The 19,668-nt window shown below is 28.6% G+C and overlaps 1 protein-coding gene across 3 annotated transcripts; it reads right to left on the reverse strand.

Moving 5' to 3' along the window:
- Window positions 1-340: 340 nt before the first annotated feature.
- LOC142332922 (G-protein coupled receptor Mth2-like) lies at window positions 341-18,836 on the reverse strand. 3 transcript variants are annotated; one of them, XR_012758440.1, is made up of 4 exons: window positions 18,070-18,836; window positions 14,041-14,119; window positions 6,358-6,526; window positions 341-829 (listed from the first exon to the last, which is right to left on the reverse strand). XR_012758440.1 is itself a non-coding variant. In XM_075379624.1 (3 exons), the coding sequence occupies exons 1-3, from the start codon at window positions 18,656-18,658 to the stop codon at window positions 11,941-11,943; spliced, it is 801 nt and encodes a 266-aa protein (XP_075235739.1). In that variant the 5' UTR covers window positions 18,659-18,836; the 3' UTR covers window positions 11,860-11,940. The 3 variants fall into 3 exon arrangements, 1 of the variants encoding a protein (XP_075235739.1); XR_012758441.1 differs by lacking the exon at window positions 341-829 and adding an exon at window positions 10,983-11,290 and having other exon boundaries at window positions 6,389-6,526; XM_075379624.1 differs by lacking the exons at window positions 341-829; window positions 6,358-6,526 and adding an exon at window positions 11,860-12,073.
- Window positions 18,837-19,668: the final 832 nt, after the last annotated feature.

Below are 19,668 nucleotides of genomic sequence, written 5' to 3' on the forward strand. Positions count from 1 at the left end.
CTAATATATCCAAAAAAGATTAAAAAAGGAGGGTAAGATTTTTTATTTTTTCACAAAAATTGTATGATGTATATAGTTCATTGTACAGTACAATTGACTGTTTTCATTAGACGGTTCTTAAACAGAAATGCAATATGTTGCTATAAATTTCATTTCTTAATAGAATAAAAATATTTATAAAATTTGAGAGAAAAATATAGATAAATTTAAATTCACTAATTTAATATTTAATCATTTTAATCAAAGTTCTGCTCCTTAAAATTGATTCTAGTCAGGTTATTACAACTTATATTTAAACTAAATACACAGGTTTGAAAAAGAACAGTCCTTTTTTGTTTAAACTTTTTTATTTCAATTTTACTGTCTGTATTACATTATAATAAATTATAAGACACTACAATAATAAGTGTCTGTGTTACTTTATCTCGTGCTAAAATGATTTTAGATATAATCTACATCAAACTGTTGAGGTTTATGTCATTTACTTTTCAGTTTAATATCTAATTCAATCATTTCATTCACTTCTTTTTCATCAGTTTTATTTGTACATTGACCTTGCGTACCTCTTGAACTTGATGTTTCGGTGGCTTTACTGTTTTTTGAAGAGCTTTCATTATATGTAAAGATAATTTTTGATGGCCATAACTTAACATTGATAGCGTGAAGTATTCGTTTTTTACATATAAATATAATAAACATCATTACACCTTGGAATAAATTAAAGGTAAACATGATTTGCCATAGCAGATCTAAGCTGGGAAATATTAGTTCTAATGTCTGAAATCCACGGTATACCCATAACTAACTCAGCTCTAAATACAAATTGAACCTGAAACAGATAATTATTTTGTTATTTATTGATAATTATCAAAATACATGTATATATAAAAATTGTATTTATGTATAATTTAAGTACAGTAAAATCTCATTATTCGCCGGGGTTAGAGACTGCAAAAATGATGCGAATACATAAAACCGTGAATATATAACGGAACTAATACACATTTAAGGAAGAATAGTTAGGTTCTATGTAAAAGGAAAAAAATCAGTACACAGGTACATTACACAAAAAATATTTAACAAAATACAGTATATTTCCTAATCTACTCGTAAGCATTTCCGAACTGTTTGATTTAAAAACTCACTACAGTATGTACTGTATTAGAAAACGGTATTACATGTTCAAATCGTCTTAAAAATCGATTACTCAGTAATCGCCTTAAAAAGTCAAGAAAAGAGCACTACAGTATTACGTACACTAAAACTAAAATTACTGTAAAGGAAATTTACAAAACAACCTACAGTATTTTGGATTGCATTTAAATTTAAAAAAATAATTTTTCCTTGTCTCGCCTTGTTTTTAAATCCGTGTGAAGTTCTATGTATTCTTGCATGGCATCTTCAATTTTGCGGTTAAAAAATAAGCTTCTATTCAAAGATGGATCAGCATCTATAAAAAACTGGGTAAGATCATGAAATAGTTTAATGTCTTTGGTAACCGTTTTCCAGGGATCATATCTTCTACCTCTTCACCTTCATATTTTACCTGCATCATTAAATATTCCAGATGTTGTTCATTAAGTTCTTCTCATGTGTTTATGAGATTTCAATACCTGTGTCATCTACTTCATCAAACCCAATTTTCCCTATTGAACAAGGTACTGCTTTCAGCGATATTTCCTGGGGTCTCGATGTCACCAGTACCTTTCAGCATATCTGTTTGAAGCACATTCTTTCAAGACACCAGAGTTGACGGTTTTATTTCATCTAAAGAAGACTTGATGCACATAATGTAGTCAGGAATATTAAATTTCTTCCAACATGTAACATTCCGCTCACAATTGGAATCCATCTCGTCTAAAATAATTTTAAATGTTCTTCTGATGTAATATAATTTAAACGATTGAATAATTCCCTGATCGATCGGTTGAAATAAAGCGGTAGTATTGACTAATTTGGCGGCAGAAAGACTAATTTTATTTTGGGATTATAAACATTCTGTTTATATACATATATATATATATATATATATGTGTGTGTGTGTGTATATATATGTGTGTATATAAATAACTACTTATAATTAAAGACTCTGTTTCTTGTAAAAGTGGCTTCATCAGTAAATAAAATTGAATTTGCCTAATCAGCGTTATCTAGAAGCCAATGAAACAAGTTTAACCGATGGGGGTAATCTGTTAGCCGCAAATTTTGAATCTTCTGCAGGCAGAATGGATAAAAATTGTCTTTCCGTAGGATTCGCTACACTTTGTTTTTTGACATGAAATTCGCTTTGTACTAGTGCCTGGGCTATGCTGAATATGTTGAATCACAAGATGTTCATCATTAACACGATGAATTACTTGGCGTTCAGCAGAAAACTACCATGTTGGAAACCCTATCAGCATTTCCGAACCCTTTCGTTTGCAAATGCTGATAGACTGAAGAAAACGTTTTTGTATTTGGAATCTTCCTTCCAGGTAATCTCTCCTTATATTCACGTTGAGCAGCTTCAGAATCCATTAAAAAATCCATAAACAAAAATTATATCGACATATTCCTCGTTATAAAATCGAAATTCAATCATTTTTACACTACAATATGAAATAATACAACACTTTCTTTATCAGTATCATAGTTTATGGCAACAGATTCAAATGAAGTACCCAATTTTCATTGTTGACCAGATGTTAGTATTGCCAATTTAAACAATAAAATTTTTTAAAATATTTCTAAATAACTTACGTTTCAATTTAGTTTTTTACATAATTATTTTGTTTTATCTAAGTAATTTATTTAATATACACAGCTAAAATATTTTTTATAAATTTTTTGTTTCTTTTAAAAGTTATTTTGAGTAATTAGCGTTTTTGTTTTTAAAAAGAATGTTTATTAGGTACAGAAAAAATTTAATACGATTTTCTATTTATTTTTCATTTGTTTTGCAAATCAATAAAAAACTGATTTCTTAAACTTTTTATTTATTTTTTATCGGTTACATTTATACTAATTTTCTCAGAATTAAATACAATAGTATTATTATTTAGTTTTGTTACTAAATCTTCCTCATTTATTAGTCAAACAAAGAAAGCTATTATTACAAACCTAAAAGAAACTTATTTTTCAATACCAAATTTTATATTTTAGGTGAATTTCTTAAAAACTACTGGAGTTACAGTTATGAAATCCGTTTTATATTGTTTCCTAGCTCAAGTTATATAAGAAACTTTAATCATAATTTACTCCTTAAGTTCCAAAAATTACAATAGGGCTTTTTTTATTAGAAGAGCTGAAATCCAGGCAAAATTTTGCGCTAGTCTCGAAAGCAAAACATTTGCAGACTTTTGTTTATATGAACTCTTTTCATTATTTTCACCAGCAGATTCTGAAAGTTTCTCGCTTTCTTCGTTGGATCCTCTATATACCACACACACACAGACAGAAAGAGAGAGAGTGAGTGAGGGGGGGAATACATCCTAAATTGCCTCGTTTGTGAGTTATGGCTAATGAAAGATGTGGCTCAGATTTCGGCTACCTCGGTGAAATGAGGTCGAACTGAAATTTTTAAGATGTTAATTAAGCGACAGAATTAGTGATTTCTTATGGTTTTTGACCTAAAAAAATCGAATAAAACAGGTCTCAGAACCGTAACTACAGTAGGTTTTGAGAAATCTGCGGTGAAAACCAATAAATTGGAGAAAAAACTCTATTTTTTATGTTTGATGTACAATAATTTTGTTAAGTGGGTTATAAACACATAAAACGTTTAAGGAGAACTTAATTAATTATGAACAAAATAGTTTAACATAAGTTGAATAAAATAAAGAGAATTTAGAAAAATTAGAATCTTATTTAGAAACAGTACACTAGACCAAAGTGTATATGTAGCAGTTTATAATAGATGTTCAAAAGCGAGCCCGACATTTTCAACACATTCTTGGCACACTTCTGTACTGCTTTTGTTGCTCTTTTTAGTTCTTAGGGCTGTCGTTATGTTGCTCAGCCGCATCCATAATGCAGACAATTAATTCCTCAAGAGAATGCATTTTTGTTTTGTATACAATATTTTTCATCCATCCCCAGATGCGTTTCCAGAATATCGCATTTCACAGAACTAATATATATTCTGAATATGAAAGAACCCATAAATTTTTTTTTGAAATATCACGGCCACACCGACACCTAGGAGGTACATGTTTTGCAAAAATATCTCATTCTGAACATGAACGAAAGCAGACTATAAATAATTTTTTTTTTAAATATCACAACGCCACCACCATCTAGGAGGTCCATGTTTTCCAATAATATTTCGTTTCACTTCACTAATATATATTCTGAATATGTAACCAATCGGACCACAAACACATTTTTTTTTTAAATATCACGTCCCCACAATCACCTAGCAAGTCCAGGTTTCCCAAAAATATCTCCTTTAACATAAGTAATATATATATGAACCAAATCGGACCATAAATAAATTTCTTTTCAAATATCACGACTTTAACACCACCTAGGTCCATGTCTTGCAAAAATATCTCTTGTTTCATGTAATAATTATTATTTTGAATATGAGCCATATAGGACCATAAATAATTTTTTTTGATATATCACGACCGTACCACCATTTAGCAGATCCATGTTTTGCAAAAATATTTCATTTCACGTAACTAATATATATTCTGAATGTGAACCACATCCGACCATAAATAAATTTTTTTTTATATATTACGACCCCACCACCACCTAGGAGGTCCATCCATGTTTTGCAAAAATATTTCCTTTCACGTCATTAACATATATTCTTAATATGAACCAAATCGGACAATAAATAATTTTTTTTTTGAAATATCACGACCTCACCACTACCTAGGAGGTCCATGTTTTGCAAAAAATATTTTTTTCTCGTCACTAATATATATTTTGTATATGATACAAATCGGACCATAAATAAATTTTTATTTAAATATCACGACCCCGCCACAATTTCGTGGGTCCATGATTTGCAAAAATATCTAAGTAACTAATATATTATTCTGTTTATGAACCAAATCGGATCTTAAATAATTTTTTTTTTAAATATGACGGCCCCACTATCATTTTTGATGTCAAAACCTAAAGGTGTTACATCAGACGATCTTTGTGGCAAGGAATGTTGACTTGCACGACCGATCCATTTCTCAAAGAAATTAATATTTTAGTGTGTGGAATCGGCACAAGAGAAGCGGAGAGGTGCGCCACAGTGCTAGAAGTACACTTGTGTCTCAATGCTAGAGGAACATCTTCAAGCAAATGTGGCAATTCTTCTTGAAGAAAGTACAAGTCGACCTTAGGATTTATGCGGCAAGATAATATGAACGGTCCAAACCGCTGATTGTAGAAGAAATACATTGATAGTAAATAAGTGTTGAAAATTTCCTTCCACTGTTACATGAGGATTTACTTCTTGCCATGTAATGATTTAAACACAAACATAGTATTGCATATTGTTGATCAGCTGTTGTTAAATTTTATTGCCAACTTTGAAATAATAATTTTTCAAATAATTTATTGTATTTCTGTCATTAATAAAAAAAATATTATCTAATGAATTTTTATTTATTTATTTTATTAAATAATAAATGAATAATTGTATAATTTCCAGTTTTTTTGTTATAATTTTTTAATAGTAAATTTTGTTTTTACAAATTTTTCCAAAATAAAAGTAACACGTAAATGTGTAATGTGTTTATAACCTATTAAGTTATTATATGTCAAACATAAAAAACAAAGTTTTTTTACCCCAATTTATTGGTTTTCATCAATTTGACTGATTTTTTTTGTAATTAATATGTTTCAAATCTAATTTTGTATTTAAAGTTAAAACAAAATATTTAAATTAAAAGTGTAACTACACAATCAGTTTTGTGCATGATTACAATGTAAAACAAAAGCAATTTCTCATAAAAAAGTTTCACCAAAATCTACTCTTGCATCACATAGAGTACAGAAACTGATCATATGTAGAGAAGAGAAAGTTACTCTGAGACTTTGTACAAATACATATACAGAATTTCTATTGAGCAGAGATCACTTTCATAATGATACAAGAAAAAAGTATTTAAATACTTCTTAAATGTAATTTATGTCATTTCATCAGAAAACACACATTTTTATTTTAAGTATAATACAAATTTACTCCTTAGATGTTGCTAAATTTGTTGATCTATTCTTCAATCTCTACCGACAAAACATTGACACACTTGCACCATCTCTTGTATATTTACATAAATACCTTTTTAGCAGTTATTAAAGTATTCTGATTATTATTATTTTTTTATTATAAGGTCTCACTTACTTAAAATTTAGCTAATGAAATTTACATACCTTTCTTTTTCTTTTTTATTGTAATTTCTCATGCATTCATCAGTTAATACATTTTTAGTTAATTTATTATGATCATAAAGTTTTTTTACTGTAGCTAAAAACAGTAATAAATTTACAATTTGCAATGTTGTAGAAACAGTAGTATATACTGAAATGAATAGTAGTCTTGCTGAAATTGAAAACATACACACACACATGAGAATTTCATTATTAATCAATCAAATAATAAATTAATCTCTTATTCTGATGGGTGTACAGTAATAGATTATTTTGATTACGTCAAGAACGATAAGGTTTATTACTCTGCTGATAAGAAAAAATGCCCAAGCATTAGACCCGATGAATCAAGATAAAACCTTGATCAGAATGGAATGAGACAATCCAGCCAAAATTAATAGTAAGATAAAAAAATAGAAGTCATTAGACTCCATATTAATTATTTAATGTATAAACCCAAGAAATGATAAGATAAATACATGAAGATACTAAATATAAGAAATGATTATAAAAAAATTCACAATTCAAGTGTTAACGAATACTACTTGAATAGAAGACTTTCTTTTTCCTGTTTAGTAGCTTGGTAACTGATTGGTAACTGCCAGAGGGGCAGTTACCATTCAGTTATTACTTCAGAGGATGATATGTATGAGTGTAAATGAAGTGTAGTCCTGTATAGTCTCAGTTTGATCACTCCTGAGTTGTGTGGTTAATTGAAATCCAACTACCAAAGAACACCGGTATCCACAATCCAGTATTCAAATCCATATAAAAATAACTGCCTTTACTAGGACTTGAATGCTGGAACTCTCGACTTCCAAATCAGCTGATTTGGGAAGACGTGTTCACCATTAGACCAACCCGGTGGGTTACTTGAGTAGAAGATTAGAAAAAAATAATTCTAACCTTGAACAGATGCAAGAAAAGAAATTAAAAAATTGTTTTAAATGCTTACAAAAAATTAAAATTCTTTAAAACTATTTAAAAATTCATTAACCGTGTAATATTGTTTCTGTAAAATAAAAACCTTTCACTATATTTTATATATAATTAGTGGGAAGATGGTTTAAATAGTTCAGCAATTCATTAAAAATGACAACAGAGACGTAAGACCCTTTCTTATAAGCTGAGGTATTATGAAAATTTACCTGTAAAATGTTCTTTTGTCTGGTTTGAAAATTGTTATTTTTTATTAATAAGTGATTATTTTTTTTTTTATTAGTGATTGAATTCATAATTATAAGCACAAGTATTAGTTAACATTTTTAATTTTCTAAATACAAACCATATTTATAGCCCTTTTTATTTTGAATACTCAAGTTTTTGAGGTAGCCCTAAGAAATGACATTACACTTCAGAGAGGAATATACATAAATATTTATATATGTTTAATAATGATGATAAACTCAGTATTCTACTAAGGTACTTCAAAGTAAAACTATACAGTTTCATTTTTTTAACTAACAAAATCAATTTGTTCATTCCAAGCAAATTATTCATCTAATAAAATAGCCAGAAAGGGGATATGAGACTCAAAAATCCTGTTGTTATTAGCTGATGGGAAAATTATACAATCAGCAATGTTAACCAAATACTGTCATTATATCACCTGTTGATGATCGGGTTCAACATTTTTCCTTAATAGCTGAACTCTTGTTCTTCCAATCCATGCTCTATTTTTATTGATTCCACTTAATAATGGTGAATCCACATCTCATCATAGGTTAGAATACTGTCAAAAAGCATCACCTCCTGGGTGAAACCATTGTTTCAGTTCTGGGCATATGCAAAGTATTGTCTCCTTATGGTGATCTATCGACTCTTTTGGAAACCATCTTGTTTGTTTTACGGTACGTGCTTTTAGCCAGTGCTTATATTCACAATTATATACCAGTATATAACTGTGAATATATATATATATATATATATATAAATTTGTAAATGTTAACTTACCCTTAGTTTATATTTATGACTGTGTGGTCTTGTTAAAAAGAATAGTAACTTATTGTTTTCCTTATTGCTTCTATCAAAAAACGTCAGCAAAACCTTTTTCCTATTTATTTAACTCAAGAAAGGGCCTTATTATGCTTATTCCATATCTAATAAATTATTTATCTATTAAAAAAATCTTCTGACTAATTTATTTAAAATACAACTAAAAAATCTTATCTTACAGAAACAATATTTCTCTATTGATGAATTTTTAAATAATACTAATTTAAAAATTAAAAAACCCTGAATCTTCTGCAACTGTTAAACTTGCACATAAACATGTGCTCCAATAATCTTCATTAATAACTTTTGATTTTTGAATTATTTGGCTGTTATCTTTTGTATTTAATATCTTCATATATTTTCCAAAACATAATTTCATGAATTTATATTGTATGTAAATAAATTATATGGACTTTAATCACTTCTAATTTTTATTTTCTAATTATTTATTTTATGATGCTACTCTGATTTCATGTAATTATGCAATAAATTATTTATTATAATTATAATTAAAATAATCTTTAGCAGAGGATGCGTGGTGATGAGATGTATAAGGATGTGGCAGACCACTAGAATCCTCGTTTTTTAATAAATTTATTATCTGTTGTAAGCAACATGTTTGAAAAATTAATATATGTATATTGTATCAAACATGTTAACCACAGAATATAATTAAAGTTAGATGAGTAAGCCGGTCAAAAAGTAAAATAAATCTTTATTATCCTGAAATAACACAGTTACAATTACATAAGATAGAAAACTCAGCAATAATTATTTCAAGTATATAACCTACATCTTTATTTATAATTATAACATTCAAAACATAAATTATTATAAATCTACATTTTATTCAATAAAAAATAAAAAGGCATTTCAATCCTATTTTCTCCTGTATGCATCATCTTCAGTTTAATATTTTATTAAACTGTAATATTTTGTCTCTATATTTTAGCGTAAATATATACTATTCTGATTTGATTACAAGATAAAAAATTATGCTAAGCAAACCATGTTTTCCATGCTACTGAATTAAGGAGAATTTATATACACAGTATTCATAAAGTATAGTAACACTGAAATAAATTTCAACTCTTAAAATGAGATTCAGCAAATGGTTTTACCTCAAAAAAATCAATTTTTTGGTTAAAAAACCTACCACATCCGAAGGTCCCCTCTTCAGGGCCAACTCAAAAATGTTTAAAGGAAAGGCTAGAGTTGTGATATATTATTCCAATAGGTAACCCTAACTAAAATGGTGGTCATTTAATGTTTTTTCAGTTATGTACAAAAGTAACAACAGTAACAGTAAAATAATTAAAAAAATAAAATTAAGCAAATGCTTCTACCTCAAAGTGATCTATCTTTCATTGCGAGTCACTATTTGGATCTATTGTGGGGGGACTACCTTTGAAACTAGCTGAAAAATATTACATGGCTGCTATTTTGATTAAGGTTGTTGTAATCTAAAGTTTTCATTAAAAATGTTTGAGCTGCTGTACATGGAAGCTTTCTTTTCTGTTTAGCCTCTGGAACCACCACCATCCTCATCAGATGATGAATGAGGATAATATGTATAAATGTAAATGAAGTGTAGTCTTGTACAGTCTCAGATCAACCATTCCTAAGATGTGTGGTTAATTGAAAACACCGGTATCTACAATCTAGTATTGAAATCTGTAAAAAAGTAACATGAAAGCTTGGGGTTTTTAATTCATCTCTTAAGTCACTGGCATAAATTAGTGACTTTTTATATGATTTTTATTCTCAAATATTTTCTGTTTAATGCAGTGATTCTCCTAATTGTTACCTAATCACCAGCTGTACCTATTGACAGCATGAACCCTATAAGTTGAATCTAAGTAACGTAAGTCACAGAGTTATAATTTTAATCTTTGTTGTTTCATTGGTGCTGTATTTTTATATTTCATTAATTTGGTTAACTTTGAAGCTACAAGACTTTTCATCTTTACAGTTTTACAACACATTAAATGAGGAAAAATGTTTTACTGTACTCTATTCTAATAAATGAATGCAAAAAATGCAGCACAGAAAAATATATTGTTTTATTTCAGTTTATGAAAATAAACTTATTAATTTAATGATATCGACAAATTATTTTTCATTAAATTTTTTGAAAATAAATATTATTACTTCAGACTAAACAAAAAAATATTGTCAAAAAAATTCTTTATTACAATTCAAGAGATAAAGAATATTTTAAAAAAAGTAATCAGCTTAATATAACAATAAGTCACTATAACAACGGTGGCTTGTTGCTAAAATTAGTGGGGTGCTGCTCCAGAAAAACTTTTTTCTGGGCCTTTTCAAGGCCATGGTTAGTTTTCTTTAAAATAAAAGAACCGAAAAAAAATGAATCAAATAGAAAAGCTGGAAGCAGGACAATAATCTAATTGTAAACTGTGTACCATATATACGGTTTTTAAGCACACTGTGATTAAAAACCGTATTCGGTTTCACTTAATAAATAATAAAATGTCAATACAAATAATATTTTCTAGTATTATTAGATAAACTTAATAAAATGTCCACTTAAAAACACTACAGTCCAATGGTGCTTAATTTAAATTTCTATGTACATAGAAACAAATACGTAATTGATTTTTACTAATTACCTTCTCTTTCGTCCTTCCAGCGTCTTTTTAGACAGATTTGACAATCAAAGAACCCTTGATTTCTGCCATCTTTTCATCATTACTGAAAAAAACAACTAAACCTCTTTCATATTCCTTCCACCGACTAAACTAGGAAAAGGAACGAACAAGGAACATTCCATACACACTCGGAGTAAAAAAACTACCTTCCACCAGCACGCCAGGGTCGGCACTTGCGAGAGCGACAGTGCTCTCTCTCCCTCGCAGCCTCGCATGCAGCTTCCTATGTGCGCACACGGACAATAGCCAAACACCACGCCGCTGGAACTCTGAAGCGTACAGTTCCATACAAAAATTTTTGTCTTTTTCATAAACTGGAAGATGGCTACTGACATTAAGCTTAAAGATTATATATTGCACAATTATAAAGAAAGAATTAAAGAAAAAAGTACTCATATTAAATGTTATCTATAATATCAAGTGGAAATAGGGTGTGATGCAGTTCCACAGTGCCTATACGCGAGCCGTCACTGCATAACAATTAAAATTTATGAAATTAAATTCACAACCGACCGTGAAAATCTAAGCAAGCCTGTCCTTTCTAAAAATGTTTTATACAATGTTAAGACATTGTTGACAGGTGAACGGTTGCGTTTAATGAAAAACGTCCAAGAATAAAAATGTTGAGTCGTGCGTAGAACTAAAATTACAAAAGCGTTTTAAAAATTGGGGGTTTCCATTTATAAAATGAAGTAGTCCTCCATACTGGAAAAACGATGAAGATTTCAAAAGTTTCAGTAGTTTATTATTAATACCTCACAAGTATAAGGCATTAATAGATTCGTGAAAAGTACCAAATTTAAATTTGGTTCGAAGCCTTTCCTGTATATTAAGGTTTAATGGTGGCACATTTAAAATGGTGGGTACACTATACATACTGCATATATTATTTGTTAAAAAATTGATAAAGAAAATAGAATCAGTCATAGTTACAAATATTATAACGTATAATACACAATATCCCCGGCACAGCCCAGGCGTAGGCCGAGTAGATTAAGAACTTTTTCATCTCCTGTTTTTTAGTCAGACTAAGGTAAGGTTGAGAATAACCGCTAAAGACATAACAAAAAAAATATCTTTTAGATCAAGATAATTAAGTGAGCTTCAGTTCATTAAAATTACTTCAAACATTTCTATAAAACAAAATGGAAGTATGTTTTTTTACGTTTCATTATTAGATATAGCAGTCGTCATAATCAGTTATATTTGAATACAAGTATTTATATGATACTCAAAAATGATTTATTCAAAATTAAAATTAGTTTGCATACTTTTACCGTTTAACAATCATAAGTAATAGTAACAGAAATTTATATAAATAAACAAAACAAAATGACAAAAATATATGCTAGTGGAAGAAAATAATTGTTTTTCAGGGTTTATTCACTAGTCTTATTAAGAAAGTTCTCGGCCTGACGCAAAGATGGTGCAGGTATAACTAAATGACAATGATGTTTTAGTTATGATCGGATAGGATGTGTGCTGCGAAGTTTCCGACGCGTGTTTTTAGTGGTTTAGTTTGTGGCAATCAAAGCAAGCAGCTTACAACGTATTATGAAAAATAGATAAGTTATTATGATAAATAGAAATGTTATGAACCGATTTAAAAAGTTTAACCAAGACGGACATATTGAAAAAGCTAAACTCCCCTTCCTACTCGACGGTAAAAAACCGAATTGATAAATTTAAACGCGGTGTAGCTATACAAAATGAGGAACACTCGGGACGCGAAAAATCGTTACCGACGACGAATTTCACGAAATCCACAACGCCAAATTAAGTTATGGCCGATTGAAGGTATGTGAGCTTGGTGAAATTTTAAAGATCTTGATAGACCGAGTTCACTACATTTTACACGATGTTTTGAGTATGAAAAAGATTTACTTTCAATGTGTGACGGATAAATTAACAGTCGACCAAAAACATATCGATTGAATATTTTTCAAAGAAAGGGAAACACTCACTGCAGGAGAGCCATGGCTACAAATAGTGTTAATGCGCCTGTTATAAAAGCCAGTGGCCTACTTTTCTACTGCTTCCACATACACCGTATTCTTTGGATTTGTTTCCACCGAGCAGTTTCTCTTCACAACCTGAAAACACGGTCCACTAGGCAAAGATTCACTTCAAATGATGAGGTCAAAACTGAGACAACCGCTTGATTTGCAGAGTTCGAAAAATCGCATTATACTGAGTGTAATAAAAAGTTGAAAATTCGCTGTCCTAAATGTATCGAATTGCAAGGTGACTAGGTTAAAAATTAAAAAAAAAAAAGTTCTGAAAAATCTTGCGTTTCTTTGTCAGGACAATAACTCACCGAACCGTCCGTTCGGTAGTTACGAAGTCCTCGTATTGTGTTCTTCAAATTAATACCAGATTTTTATTTTTAAATAGAAATTGATATCTCAGGAACAAACTGAAGTAATATTATACATATTCATGCTCAAATATTATCATTAACACAACAATTTTAAATTATTATAAAGTCTCAAAATAGCAGCTACTGTAGTCAGTTTTATAAAATTATAATTTCTCAGCTAAAATATTATACATTTTATTGAAACAAAATGACATCTACTTTATTCAGATATAATGTTAAATAATCAAATAAGGATATAAATATATGTCTGAAGAAATATTTTAATCAAACTTCATTTCTGTCATTAAGAATTATACATTTTTAATAATTTATAATTATTAAGCCAAATATTTATAAATTGCTAATTAAGTATTAAATTATAGAAATTACTATTAAGACTAAGAAAAGTTGCAACAGTTTTCCAGAATGAAAAATGAATATTTGTACTTCAGTTTTACTACAATTTCCATTACACATGTGACCAAAGTGGGGCATGAGGGACACCAATGGTTACAGCCAATTCCTAAAAGAGGATAAAATTATTGGATGAATTTCCATCCATTTAAAAAATAAATGTAATAAAAATTTAGTGTTTCAATTTCAGTGGTTTAATAGTAATTAATTATTTTAATTTTTAATAAGACAGAAATATATTATTACCTGAAAACTATCCAGATGTCAAAACATGTCACATTTAACCAGAAAGAATTTGCAAGCATACCATACACTCGTGGATATCCTGAAAAAATATACAAATGGTACAATTACTTATTATTAACAGATGTGAAAATGTAAATAACTATAAAATTTTTTTATGCTCATTTGAGATGATAAAGATGGAATATTTTTTTAGCATGACCGAAGCGCTATATGGCCCATTATTTACTCTAAGAAGTAACTAATTTGTTATATTTTTATCAAGTATGAAAATTGACTAGTGTGCATTGATAAAAACTACATCTTACTTATGTTTCACTGTAGAATATAAATCCTTTAAATTTTTTGACCTCTCCATATCCAAAATGATAATAAATTCATCTTCACAATATTTAGAAAACCCAGAACAGATATCTATAGTGCATCTAACCACCAATCGCTGTAGGAAAAATGAAGTTTTTTTATAATGTTACATTGTCACCCACAATTATGGGGCAGTGTGCTACATAAAGTACAGTACAAATCACACTTAATGACAAAAATACTTAATTTCATTAAACGTAGGGCAGCAGTGCAACTACCAACATTTTCAAAAAAGTTATTGTGTTGCTTTCAAAAAAACAAAAAAAATATGAAAGATCATAAAGAATTCTAATAGAAAACACACTGACATACAACCCAGGATTTCATAAATTAGACTAAAGTGATTTCATTAAATATTACATCGGACAGAATAGATGTAAATTTACCTACAAAGAACAATTACTCGATATGACAGAATTAAATTTTGCAGATCGACTGATGTAAAGAGAATATGCATGTAATGACATTAATAGAAAACATGCAAATTTTACACATAATAAATAGAATGTTGTGGTGAAATTTTTAGAATATAGAACTTTTTTTACATTAAAATCAGTTGAATATATTATATGGGTATTTATAATTTAACCTCTGTTTAAGTAATTAAAAAAAAAGACTGAAAATAATGTACTACATACCATTTACATATTTATTAATTTTCGATACAGTCTGCAACCAAAGTCAAATACTTGTATCGTGACACCAACTTGTTTATTTCCTTTTCAAAGAACAGTGCCTCCAAAAGCATCTGTGAGCTCATAATTGTTTTGAAGTCTTCATTATCCAGCCGATTCTTCAACTTTGTGAACAGATGTAAATTAGACAGCGCCAAATTAGGGTTGTAAGGAGAATGGTAAAAAATCTGCCACTTAAAATTGTTCAGTATGCCCTTAGTGTTAGTGGCTATGTAGGCTGTACATTGTCGAGCAAAAAATGTTCACCTTTGTTAGGATATCTTCGCATTTCTTCCGAAGCATGGCCAATAAAATTCCTTTATGATCACAAAACACAATAGCTATAATTTTTTGTTTTAATTTTTTAGGCTTGTTTGGAGAGTATGTGTGCATCTACTGCTTGTAGATTACATTTTGTCTCAATGTTGTTGAACTGAATCAATGTCTGGCCCCCTGTTAACAATACTCTCAAGAAATTCTGGTAAGTCAATACCAACCCATTCTTTTCATTTTCATTCTGCCAACAATGTAACAAATCCATAAATATTATGGATTTGTTACAGGCAGAATTAAAAATAATATTTATGGGCCTTGAAATTTCAAATATCTTTTCATTAAAATCAGTAATTGTGAAGCAGCATTATCATGAATATTATGTTCAATATTTTCGACGAATTCATTACTTTCAATTGAATGTCTCCCTCATCCTTCCATATTGTGCACAATAATTCACCCTTCCCTGAATTTCCTGCACCATTTTCTCACAGAACAGTTACTCATTATATTACTTCCGTAAACTATGCACTGTCAATTGTGGTTAATTTATAAATAGCCTATTTATAAACCTCATTTTATATAAAAAGAACATTTGTCCTGTTGTTTCCATAAATAAATCTGAATTGAGAAGATGGTCCTGTTTATCGAGAATTTATTACCTGAATCTTCCACCATCATGGCTTTAAAAGTTTATAACAGTACATCATTAAAGAAAATGTGACAGCACTGCAAAGAAAAATGTATTCAATTAATAAAGACTTAAGAGAGTTTGTTTTTGGGGGGTGGAGGTACTGTTGAAACTTGTATATTTATGTAATAATTACCACATTCAACTGTGTTGTTAAACCGGAATGCAGAGACTAATATTATCGCAACATGATGTAAAGGGAAGGAAAATACAAGAAGCAGAAATAATAAATAAATAAAAGTAGGTTATTCTTGTTTCTTCAAGTAATCAAGACTTAAATAATTATTAATGTTTCCACATATTTAGTACTAATTTTATTATTTATAGCAGATTCTTTCTTCAGGAAAACTATTATATATTTTAAAATTGTTTAAAAATAAAAAACCTTAATTTTTTTTGAAATTTTACAGTATTGGGTTATATTTTTTTATTAATTACGCAAATTTATAAATATAAATTTTAAAATAATAATAAAATAAAGTAATTCTATCGAGTAAAGATTAAGATTCTGAAAACAAGATTATATTTTGTTGTTTTAAATTTCAGACCTCGATGCTAAATTCTATTTTTATAAAACCATTCGTTGTTAGATAATGACAATTCTTAACCGTCAAAATCTAATCGACTTAGGGAACACTATTCAGCAAGCCATATTTACTTGTGTCTAACATATATAGATTTTTAAATCAAATTTATATTACAAATTTCATGTTTCCTTTTTATTCCGGATGAAATGTAAATTTTTTGATAAACCTCATTTAGTGAGAGACTCTTAAAAATCAGTTTTAATCAATGCGCAACAGTTCATGGTAATCTTATCTCCCCAACCTCTTTACAGACTGTAACCAAAATTAGGTGCCATCAATAATCCATATTCAAAGGTTATGATACTTAATAAAAATCATTTTATCCAGTCTGAAGATAAGAAACAAAACTACAACTGGCAAACAAGAAAAACAAGGATTATAATCCCTTGCCTCTGAATGAAATTGTCCACATATATAACCAAAACGACCCACTAATGTAATGGAATCATAAGACGACATCTGAGGTCGAGTCTGAAAATGGCAATAAAAAAAAAGTTTTTTTTTATTATTACTCCTCTATGGATTTTGAATAAGACTGAACTTCATCAGAAAATATCTTAACTAAGATACTTTTAACATAATGCCCGTTAGATATGGGGCATTAAATTATGTTAAAAAATTTACCTATACTTTAAATAAAACTTTCAGATAAGGTCTTCATCTCCTTAAAAATAAAATTGTTAATCTTTATGTCAAAAGAAACCAAAATATTGTAAGCTTCAAAATATATCTTATTAATTTTTACTAAAATCAACAATTCTGAGATATTTTGAAAAAACCTCGTTTTATCCTCACTTAACCTCCTCCCAACTTCATACAGATTTTTAGTTATTATTCCTTTGGATTTATCTGAATCCAATGATGGATTCAGATGAATAAAACTGCACATCAAACAAAAAAAAAAATTATGGCCCATTTCCTTATTCAACTTCAATTTTTATTTCACTGGACCTTAGATTCAGAACCTGTTGTCTTGAGGCTGCAGTAAGAATATATTATGTTGCAATAATATATTATATTATATAATTAATATCTGATCATACAAAGCTAGGAATTTTAATCATACCATTATCAATAACGAATTTACTGTTTATTTTTTTTTTAATTCTTTTACTTAAGGGCTTTTGCGTTCTTACCACTTCATCAGAGGTATGAAAAATTTTTTAAAAGATTTAGAATTTAAAAAAGAAGGATGTTACTTCTTCTAAGTTGGATTGTTAATTGTCAATTGTCAATCAGATTTATTTGACTAAAAAGGGTAACAACCTACTTCTTTGAAATTTTTAATTTAAAAAAACAATAAGTAGTAAGTGACATTTTTATTTCATTTATTATTAATAATAATAATTATATACAGCTAGGATGCTAAACTACAAATGCATTAATTATATTCTACATGTATAATCATTTCAAATAAATAGAATGCATATAAAACTAGACTTACCTATGTATATAGCGATCTCTTTTTTGTCCTTAAAAAAAAGTGCATATCCAATAAGAAACATGACAAATATCAATATGACACTTATGATTTGACTTAATACATTTTTACCAAGCATGTTATTATTTAAATCTGGTATAATGCAATATAATACAAATGTTATTATAAGAAATATTAGTGATATAGACGAACTGATCAAATCAATTAACCCATAAGTATTGTAATAATTTTCATCATTACATAAAAATAATGCAACCTTTTCAGATGTTTTATGCCATTCTAAACAACTGTTGTCTATATTATGTATAATACCTGTTTTCTTGCCGTAATTGGTCAAACTTCCATTAGTACGTATAAAATATTTCTCAGGTTCCACAGTATATGTTCCCATTACACAGTCAAGTTTTATTGGGTATTTAATAACTCTGAATTTATTTAAATCTAATACAGATTCATTTAATGTATGATTTTTTATGTCGATAAGATTAAACTGCATTTCACTCTTTACACATTCATTTAATTCATTCATAGAAGAACCATCTTGGCAGCATTTTCTTACACAAAACTTTTCTGAGCAAACACAGTATCTCATTTCATCACCGTCAATGAATGTCAGATTCGATGGATAAGAAACACCATTTGATATGATACTACCGTTTTCACTTTTAACAGGATTTTTTAATTTAATACTTTTCCATTCTTTACAAGAAAATTTATTTTCACAATTAATAATTTCTATTAAATAATTAGAAATATTAATTTGTATGTAGTCGATAAATTAATCATTTTCAGTTTAGTATAAATGTACACATCTACTTACAAAAACCTCTTGAATCTTTAATGTAAGATAAATGTCATTTATGACTAATGATTTAGATAAAAGACTATAATTTAATAATCTGTCTGGTTACAAAACCATCCATATATAATGTTAACTGACTTAAGGAAGTGGTTTTCCTTTATTGCAATTATGTCTTTTTGTGGGTTTTCTAGTAAATTATTTTTTTTTTTTAAGGTGCTTGATGTAATTAACATTACTAATCTGTTAAAGTAAATTTTATTGATGTCATTTCTTTTTCTAAAAATTATAATACAGAAATAAGATAAAAATAATTTTTTTACAGTTTTATAAATTACAAAATCCTTTTAAAAATAATAAATGCGATTTCTGTGGAGAAGTGATACCATCTCAGCCTTTTATCCAGAGGTCCTGGGTTTGATATCCTGTCAGACACAGTATTTTTCATACATTACAAATTTCCATTCTCATAGGGCAAAATGATCAAAGCAGTTGATACCAGTCTCAAAAAAATTCCTTTAGTAAAATTGAAAAAAATTTGTAGTAAAACTAAATTATTTTAAACCATTTGTCCTCTTTTCACATATGACACAAATCTGCCTAAATATGAAGGTAATTACGACGAATAACTGAGAAATGTAATTCACGGTGTACAGTAATGGAAGAATAAAATATCACAACAAGCAAAAGATGGTACGATCTTGTAGTTTCATTTTTCTACTACTAACATTCTAACTGTTGACTCATGTCTTCACATTTTCAGTCAGTGTTGATTATTATGAAATGATGTACGCCTGCTACAT

The sequence above is a fragment of the Lycorma delicatula genome, chromosome 12, assembly GCF_047948215.1.
Source record: "Lycorma delicatula isolate Av1 chromosome 12, ASM4794821v1, whole genome shotgun sequence".
Taxonomy (NCBI): domain Eukaryota; kingdom Metazoa; phylum Arthropoda; class Insecta; order Hemiptera; family Fulgoridae; genus Lycorma; species Lycorma delicatula.